This window comes from Palaemon carinicauda, chromosome 37 (genome assembly GCF_036898095.1).
Source record: "Palaemon carinicauda isolate YSFRI2023 chromosome 37, ASM3689809v2, whole genome shotgun sequence".
Lineage (NCBI taxonomy): Eukaryota > Metazoa > Arthropoda > Malacostraca > Decapoda > Palaemonidae > Palaemon > Palaemon carinicauda.
Window position 1 is genome coordinate 28,752,404 of NC_090761.1, and position 10,000 is coordinate 28,762,403.

Here is a 10,000-nt window from a genome sequence, read left to right on the forward strand (position 1 = left end):
TGGGAGAGATAGGAATGTCCCTTTCTGACCAAAGCTACTTTGTGTTGATTGGATTGCTGAAACCTTGTAGATCTTTGCAGTTTGTTCTTGCGGATTTCCGTTTAGCTTTTATTTATAAGACAAAAAAAAAATCAATATAAATTATCATTTCATGGCTTTTGGGTCAAATTCATCTTATATATAATATAGTGTATATGCTCAAACTCTCCTTACAAAGGTAAACTAAATCTAAAAACTCCCTGTTGTGAACATAATGTGAAAATATGTTTTGTTCAATTGGTATTCATTTCAAATATCGATAATCGCTGGAGAACAATTCATGTCTGTTTTTGGATAAGGTTAAGTATTCCCATGCGTAGATTGCGTCAATTATGGCGTATTAAAAGCAGCGTGTTTCCCTTAATTAACCACTGTAGAGGAAAGGTCCATGCAACAGGAATCAACTTTAATATTAATATCCTGAGACAGTGACGAAGGATAGATGCTGGGGTCATCCTTATAACATTTTCCGTAACAGGAATCAGCTCTGATTTGACCAAAATTAGGAACTGCTGTTCCTTGTGACGAGTGCAAACAAAATGCATCATTCAAATACGGAAATCTTGGTTGCAGATTTGTGGGAATCCCGCCGCAGTCGGGGCCACTTCTAGGCTGCACGTTTAGCAAATAGGCCCCTTGGTAGCGACGGATTGCCTCTTTCCTCTTCAAGTCACACCGACTGCTCAGAGTGCCTTCCTCTCTCCAGCGCCGGATCCATCTATATACGGTCGAGATGCTCGAGCCAGACAAGGAGGCGATATATTTGGTGGATATTCCCTCCATCCACAGCATGACGAACTTCGCCCTTTCGCCGACGTCCGTTTGATTGGTTCTGCGTTTCATGGTTTCTTTCCCTGCATGGACATAGAGGAGCTTTTGAAATCCTTAGAATGTTTAGTAGAATAGTCTTGTATTTATTTCATTTATTAGGTGAGTGGGTATATTTTACGCTATATTTTTTTTTTCTACTCCATTTGGGCTAACTTTATGTCCAATTATCACCAGTTTATTTCATTGTCTATTATTTGCGTATATGAAAATGCTACAAATGTAGCATTATATATACTGTATATCAAAGGAAATTAAATTTATTTACTTATACGCTAAAGAATTTGCAAAGTTCTACCTTGTAAAATTTAAGTAAACTATGCCGTAAGAGCCTGGCTAGATCTTTAGAATCTAATTATTTGATGAACGGTTGGGGCTCAAATGACTTCGTATTATGAAATAAGCTCACTGCCATAGGGTACGGTTCAGCTCCAAGTTCCTGATGCATAAGGTAAAAGTGGTAGAACCATTTGATTAAACACTTTCCTTTTTAGAGAAAGTGGTATTTTACTTTTTCTAATCTAATTTTTTACACCAAAAGCTCTCATCCCATGCTTATCCCTTTAATTTCGGTCTTGTGTCCTAGGGAAACACTGTCTGTCGTAAGTGCATAAATTCTTGAACAATCTCTAGACTCTAGAGGTTCCTCAATAATCCTTATTTCTGGTCTCTCTACATTTTCATTGAACATTATCTTAGTTTTACCCTTATTCATTTTCAATCCTACATTTCTGCTTTCTCTATTCAAATCTTCTATCATCTTCTGTAATTCCTCCCATGATTCACTAAACACAAAAACTATGTCATCTGCAAATAGTTGCTTATGTTAAAGTAATATTAATTCTTACATTTTTCACAATCTGAATTATTAAAAACTTCTTGCTAAGAATAATTTACGAGAGTGGGATCTCCCTGTCTAACTCCTTTCTCAGTCTGAATTTTCTCACTGTCTTTATGTAATTTTAGGATTGTTGTACTTCCTGTATAGATATCTTCAAGTGTTTTGGCATAAGATGCATCTATTCCTTGTCTCTGAAGGGCTTTCATTACTGCTGAAGTTTTGACAGAATCAAAAGCTTTCTCATAGTATATAAATACCATACATAGTGGTTTGTCATACTTAGTTCATTTTTGTATTAGCGGGTTAATTACATGGGTATTGTCAGTTGTTGAATACCCACTTCTATAGCCTGCTTGATCTCCTGGTTGATTAAAATCTAGCTGTATTTTTATTCGGCCTGATATGGTCTTCGTAAATATTTTACATATAACTGAAAGTAAACTTTTTTAGCTGTAATTTTTCAGATCTTTTGTGTCTCCCTTTTGTAGATCAGTACAGTGATAGTTTTTCTAAGCTGTAGGTATAGAGCATTCTTCTAGACATTTGGTGTAAAATTCAGCGATTTTTACTTCTATAAAATCTCCTACATCTATTATTAAATAAATTGTTAGGCCATCTTCTCCTGCTACATTGCCTCTTCATGCCTTTTAATGCTTTCTTTACTTCTCCTACTGACTCAGGTGTTTCATTATTTCTATTGGTGAAGTTAGCTCTTATATCACTATTGTATAGCATTGTATGGAAATCGTCTGCAATTTTTATCACACTGTCTTTTTTGTTGATAATATTTAAATTTTCATCCTTTAAAACAAACATCTGCTAGCGCCCAGTTCCATCTTTTCAAGAATTTGATTCTTCTTCTTTTCTTTGGTGTTTCTCAATTTTTTTTTTGTCTGATTGTGGTTACGAATTTCTTGGGTTTTTAGTGTGTTTATTGTTTTGGATAGTTATACTAATTTTCTCTCATCTCTTGGATTCTACCATTATCTGTGGTGTTTTCTGATAGTTTTCCTTGATCTTGTTTATGAACTTTTCCACCTATATCTTGTGCCGTTTCCAATACAAAGTGTGTTAAATTACTGTTCGTTATATATATATATATATATATATATATATATATATATATATATATATATATATATACATATGCACACACATACAGTATACAGTATATATACATACAGTTTGTACAAGATACAGTATATGTGTATATACTGTATATGCATATATATATATATATATATATATATATATATATATATATATATATGTATATATATATATATATATATATATATATATATATATATATATATATAAATGAATTTACTATCCCCAAAAATATATGTTTTCTTCCTCGTTAATATTTCCTATTCGGTATTAAAGTTTACTTTGACTTTTCATAACATATATATCATAAAAAAAAACTATTTAAGTTTTCAAAATGTTATTTTAGAGCTGGTAATGAAATGTGACATAGAAATAATTTTTAGTTTTACTCCTAAATAATCTTGCTGCACGTTCTAGAATATTTCCTACAATCTGTTCATTACTTCTGTTGTTGTTTATTTATTTCCTTATTTCATTTCCACACTGGGTTGTTTTTCCCTATTGGAGCCCTTGGGCTTATAGCATCCTGCTTTTTCAACTACTGTTATAACTTAGCAAGTAATAATAATAATAATAATAATAATAATAATAATAATAATAATAATAATATAATTAGCAATATTTTTTTTCTTTTAGTGATGTCAATGTTTTTTCTTGACAATCACCGTATCGTATATTGTTTAAGAACTCTTGAAACAGCAGAACGACAGACATAATCAGTTACCAGGTTCATGAAGAGAAAATAAAAATATATTTTAAAATAAACTGAAGCTGAAACAGATCTATGAAATTAATCCTTTACTTCAAAACCTCGACCATAAATCTTCCTTAACTGAAAGAATAATGAAGGAATCTATTCTTAAGAATAAAGCGGAATTTACACGGTCGAACAGTTCGTTGAAACGTGGTTCGACAGACAAGTGTCGGAAGTGATGTTCTAACGTGTGAACGGGGTATTCGGTTGTCGAACACGTTCGTCAATCGGTTCGAAGAAAGTCTATTCTTGCCTGACAATTGTAGTCGGGGCTTCATTGTCCACAAACCTTATTCATTTTGGCTGAGTCCCCCTCTTCGAACCGTTTGATAAGCAGGTTCGACGAACAGTTCGACCGTGTAAATCCCACTTAGGAATATCAGAAAATTGGAAGCAAGAGAACTCACCTTCACAAGTTCAGCAGCAGAGATCAAATGATTCCACGACTTAGAAAGAGCTTTTATAAAGCTCTAGTAACTGATGTCATAGGAGGAGCTTCGTCCCCTAAGAGTGACTCAGTCTCCTAAAAGATGAAAATCATCTTATTGGACAAAAATAATCCCGAGCGCTAATGATCATTAAGACCAGAAACCCAAGTTCTCGTTGGTTGCGCTTGTTGCCTGATGTACGATGCCTTTGATGAGTGCTTTATCGTGCTCATTGCGAATGCAGTAATGTTCTCCTGGGATTATCAGGCAAAGTGATACACTTTAACTTAAAAGTTTAGAAATGGAGAACAAAAGGTTAAGTAAGAGTTTAAATCATACAAAATGAACTGGAATACTTGTTTTGCATGTGTGGAAAGGAGGGATAGAAATTAAATTGGAAATCATGAACTCAATGGAAAAAAATTGACGTGATTCACATGTAGAGTACACTTTCTTATAAAGATTATTCGTAGAGACAAAATATTTTAATAATATTATAGCTAATATATATATATATATATATATATATATATATATATATATATATATATATATATATATATACAAATAAGCCATATATATTTTTGATACATTAATGTCTGGATTCTCTTAACGACCTCGGGATCAGAGCCCCAGGCGAAATCACACTAAGACAAGAGCTTGGGTCCGGCTGGGAATCGAACCCTGGTCGGCAAGCTTGTATAGACAGTGACTAAGCCACTTGGCCAAGTGGCTTAGTCACTGTCTATACAAGCTTGCCGACCAGGGTTCGATTCCCGGCCGGACCCAAGCTCTTGTCTTTGTGTGATTTCGCCTGGGGCTCTGATCCCGAGGTCGTTAAGAGAATCCAGACATTAATGTATCAAAAATATATATGGCTTATTTGAATATGAAAAACACGTCTAAATGTGCAAAATTTATCATATATATATATATATATATATATATATATATATATATATATACATATATATATATACAGTATATATAACATACAATATATGTGTACAGTCTATATATATATATATATATATATATATATATATATATATATATATATATATATATATATATAGACTATACATATATGTATGTTATATATATACACATATTATATATCTATATATAGATATATTATTTAATCACACTTTTATAATGTTTACAAACAATATATCTGCATATACATAATGACACAAGAAACCAAGGTTTATTTAAATCATAACTGCCCAATAAGAGCATTATAAAACATTTGTATGGGTTATGTTGTTACATGCCTTCATAGGCCAAATAGGTGATCTTATCAATATATATTACTATTCGCTCAAAGTTTGCAATGTTTCAAAAACAACTTAAAAGTATTTCATCAGTATATATTTTGTAAATATATCATACGCTATGCTATAAAATGTGCGTATTGTTGTAATTTGTTTAGATAGTCTGTCAGGAAATTATTTACAGAAAACACAAGATATAATTCTTGTAGCATTTAATTGATATAACAGAATCAAGACGGGAGCATTTATGGGAAGGCTTTCTCGAGGGCAAACGTCACTAGACTGAGGACATATCCACTTCCAAGAAGCACGAACATTCCCTGAAATGGAGAAAAAATGGTCGAGATATAAGATACTGTAGTTCAGAAGTGTAATAAAAAAAGTCGAGAAACATTATGGTTTATAAGTGAAATGAAAAAAGAGGTCGAGAAACAATTTAGTTTAGAAGTGTAATAAAAAAGTCGAGAAACATTCTGGTTTATAAGTGAAATGAAAAAAGAGGTCGAGAAACAATTTAGTTTAGAAGTGTAATGGAAAAAGAGGCCGAGAAACAATTTAGTTTAGAAGTGTAATGGAAAAAGAGGTCGAGAAACAATTTAGTTTAGAAGTGTAATGGAAACCAGGCCGAGAAACCATTTAGTTTAGAAGTGTAATGGAAACCAGGTCGAGAAACCATTTAGTTTAGAAGTGTAATGGAAACCAGGTCGAGAAACCATTTGGTTTAGAAGTGTAATGGAAAAAGAGGTCGAGAAACAATTTAGTTTAGAAGTGTAATGGAAACCAGGTCGAGAAACCATTTAGTTTAGAAGTGTAATGGAAACCAGGTCGAGAAACCATTTAGTTTAGAAATGTAATGGAAACCAGGTCGAGAAACCATTTGGTTTAGAAGTGTAATGGAAAAAGAGGTCGAGAAACAATTTAGTTTAGAAGTGTAATGGAAACCATGTCGAGAAACAATTTAGTTTAGAAGTGTAATGGAAAAAGAGGTCGAGAAACCATTTGGTTTAGAAGTGTAATGGAAAAAGAGGTCGAGAAACAATTTAGTTTAGAAGTGTAATGGAAACCAGGTCGAGAAACAATTTATTTTAGAAGTGTAATGGAAAAAGAGGTCGAGAAACAATTTAGTTTAGAAGTGTAATGGAAAAAGAGGTCGAGAAACCATTTGGTTTAGAAGTGTAATGGAAAAAGAGGTCGAGAAACAATTTAGTTTAGAAGTGTAATGGAAACCAGGTCGAGAAACCATTTAGTTTAGAAGTGTAATGGAAACCAGGTCGAGAAACCATTTAGTTTAGAAGTGTAATGGAAACCAGGTCGAGAAACCATTTGGTTTAGAAGTGTAATGGAAAAAGAGGTCGAGAAACAATTTAGTTTAGAAGTGTAATGGAAACCATGTCGAGAAACAATTTAATTTAGAAGTGTAATGGAAAAAGAGGTCGAGAAACCATTTGGTTTAGAAGTGTAATGGAAAAAGAGGTCGAGAAACAATTTAGTTTAGAAGTGTAATGGAAACCAGGTCGAAAAACAATTTAGTTTAGAAGTGTAATGGAAAAAGAGGTCGAGAAACAATTTATTTTAGAAGTGTAATGGAAAAAGAGGCCGAGAAACAATTTAGTTTAGAAGTGTAATGGAAAAAGAGGTCGAGAAACAATTTAGTTTAGAAGTGTAATGGAAACCAGGTCGAGAAACTATTTAGTTTAGAAGTGTAATGGAAACCAGGTCGAGAAACCATTTAGTTTAGAAGTGTAATGGAAACCAGGTCGAGAAACCATTTAGTTTAGAAGTGTAATGGAAACCAGGTCGAGAAACCATTTGGTTTAGAAGTGTAATGGAAAAAGAGGTTGAGAAACAATTTAGTTTAGAAGTGTAATGGAAAAAGAGGTCGAAAAACACTTTGGTTTCGAAGTGTAATGGAAAAAGAGGTCGAGAAACCATTTAGTTTAGAAGTGTAATGGAAACCAGGTCGAGAAACCATTTAGTTTAGAAGTGTAATGGAAACCAGGTCGAGAAACCATTTAGTTTAGAAGTGTAATGGAAACCAGGTCGAGAAACCATTTGGTTTAGAAGTGTAATGGAAAAAGAGGTTGAGAAACAATTTAGTTTAGAAGTGTAATGGAAAAAGAGGTCGAAAAACACTTTGGTTTCGAAGTGTAATGGAAAAAGAGGTCGAGAAACAATTTAGTTTAGAAGTATAATGGAAAAAGAGGTCGAGAAACAATTTAGTTTAGAAGTATAATGGAAAAAGAGGTCGAGAAACAATTTAGTTTAGAAGTGTAATGGAAACCAGGTCGAGAAACAATTTAATTTAGAAGTATAATGGAAAAAGAGGTTGAGAAACAATTTAGTTTAGAAGTGTAATGGAAAAAGAGGTCGAGAAACAATTTAGTTTAGAAGTGTAATAGAAACCAGGTCGAGAAACCATTTAGTTTAGAAGTGTAATGGAAAAAGAGGTCGAGAAACAATTTAGTTTAGAAGTATAATGGAAAAAGAGGTCGAGAAACAATTTAGTTTAGAAGTGTAATGGAAACCAGGTCGAGAAACAATTTATTTTAGAAGTATAATGGAAAAAGAGGTCGAGAAACAATTTAGTTTAGAAGTGTAATGGAAAAAGAGGTCGAGAAACAATTTAGTTTAGAAGTGTAATGGAAACCAGGTCGAGAAACAATTTATTTTAGAAGTGTAATGGAAAAAGAGGTCGAGAAACAATTTAGTTTAGAAGTATAATGGAAAAAGAGGTCGAGAAACAATTTAGTTTAGAAGTATAATGGAAAAAGAGGTCGAGAAACAATTTAGTTTAGAAGTATAATGGAAAAAGAGGTCGAGAAACAATTTAGTTTAGAAGTATAATGGAAAAAGAGGTCGAGAAACAATTTAGTTTAGAAGTGTAATGGAAACCAGGTCGAGAAACAATTTATTTTAGAAGTATAATGGAAAAAGAGGTCGAGAAACAATTTAGTTTAGAAGTATAATGGAAAAAGAGGTCGAGAAACAATTTAGTTTAGAAGTATAATGGAAAAAGAGGTCGAGAAACTATTTTAGAAGTATAATGGAAAAAGAGGTCGAGAAACAATTTATTTTAGAAGTATAATGGAAAAAGAGGTCGAGAAACAATTTAGTTTAGAAGTATAATGGAAAAAGAGGTCGAGAAACAATTTAGTTTAGAAGTATAATGGAAAAAGAGGTCGAGAAACAATCTAGTTTAGAAGTATAATGGAAAAAGAGGTCGAGAAACAATTTAGTTTAGAAGTGTAATGGAAACCAGGTCGAGAAACAATTTATTTTAGAAGTATAATGGAAAAAGAGGTCGAGAAACAATTTAGTTTAGAAGTATAATGGAAAAAGAGGTCGAGAAACAATTTAGTTTAGAAGTATAATGGAAAAAGAGGTCGAGAAACAATTTAGTTTAGAAGTATAATGGAAAAAGAGGTCGAGAAACAATTTAGTTTAGAAGTGTAATGGAAAAAGAGGTCGAGAAACAATTTAGTTTAGAAGTATAATGGAAAAAGAGGTCGAGAAACAATTTATTTTAGAAGTATAATGGAAAAAGAGGTCGAGAAACAATTTAGTTTAGAAGTATAATGGAAAAAGAGGTCGAGAAACAATTTAGTTTAGAAGTATAATGGAAAAAGAGGTCGAGAAACAATTTAGTTTAGAAGTATAATGGAAAAAGAGGTCGAGAAACAATTTAGTTTAGAAGTGTAATGGAAACCAGGTCGAGAAACAATTTATTTTAGAAGTGTAATGGAAAAAGAGGTCGAGAAACAATTTAGTTTAGAAGTATAATGGAAAAAGAGGTCGAGAAACAATTTAGTTTAGAAGTATAATGGAAAAAGAGGTCGAGAAACAATTTAGTTTAGAAGTATAATGGAAAAAGAGGTCGAGAAACAATTTAGTTTAGAAGTATAATGGAAAAAGAGGTCGAGAAACAATTTAGTTTAGAAGTGTAATGGAAACCAGGTCGAGAAACAATTTATTTTAGAAGTATAATGGAAAAAGAGGTCGAGAAACAATTTAGTTTAGAAGTATAATGGAAAAAGAGGTCGAGAAACAATTTAGTTTAGAAGTATAATGGAAAAAGAGGTCGAGAAACTATTTTAGAAGTATAATGGAAAAAGAGGTCGAGAAACAATTTATTTTAGAAGTATAATGGAAAAAGAGGTCGAGAAACAATTTAGTTTAGAAGTATAATGGAAAAAGAGGTCGAGAAACAATTTAGTTTAGAAGTATAATGGAAAAAGAGGTCGAGAAACAATTTAGTTTAGAAGTATAATGGAAAAAGAGGTCGAGAAACTATTTTAGAAGTATAATGGAAAAAGAGGTCGAGAAACAATTTAGTTTAGAAGTATAATGGAAAAAGAGGTCGAGAAACAATTTATTTTAGAAGTATAATGGAAAAAGAGGTCGAGAAACAATTTAGTTTAGAAGTATAATGGAAAAAGAGGTCGAGAAACAATTTAGTTTAGAAGTGTAATGGAAAAAGAGGTCGAGAAACAATTTAGTTTAGAAGTGTAATGGAAACCAGGTCGAGAAACAATTTATTTTAGAAGTGTAATGGAAAAAGAGGTCGAGAAACAATTTAGTTTAGAAGTATAATGGAAAAAGAGGTCGAGAAACAATTTAGTTTAGAAGTATAATGGAAAAAGAGGTCGAGAAACAATTTAGTTCAGAAGTGTAATGGAAAAAGAGGTCGAGAAACAATTTAGTTCAGAAGTGTAATGGAAAAACATGC

At 32.2% G+C, this 10,000-nt stretch overlaps 1 protein-coding gene across 1 annotated transcript in view; it reads right to left on the reverse strand.

The window, feature by feature from the left end:
* Positions 1–10,000, reverse strand: part of LOC137629247 (uncharacterized) — a 122,728-nt gene that overhangs the window by 93,055 nt on the left and 19,673 nt on the right. Inside the window, exon 13 of the mRNA XM_068360510.1 lies at positions 5,532–5,594. Within this exon, the coding sequence (XP_068216611.1) occupies positions 5,532–5,594 (63 nt within the window). The remainder of the gene's footprint in view (positions 1–5,531; positions 5,595–10,000) is intronic.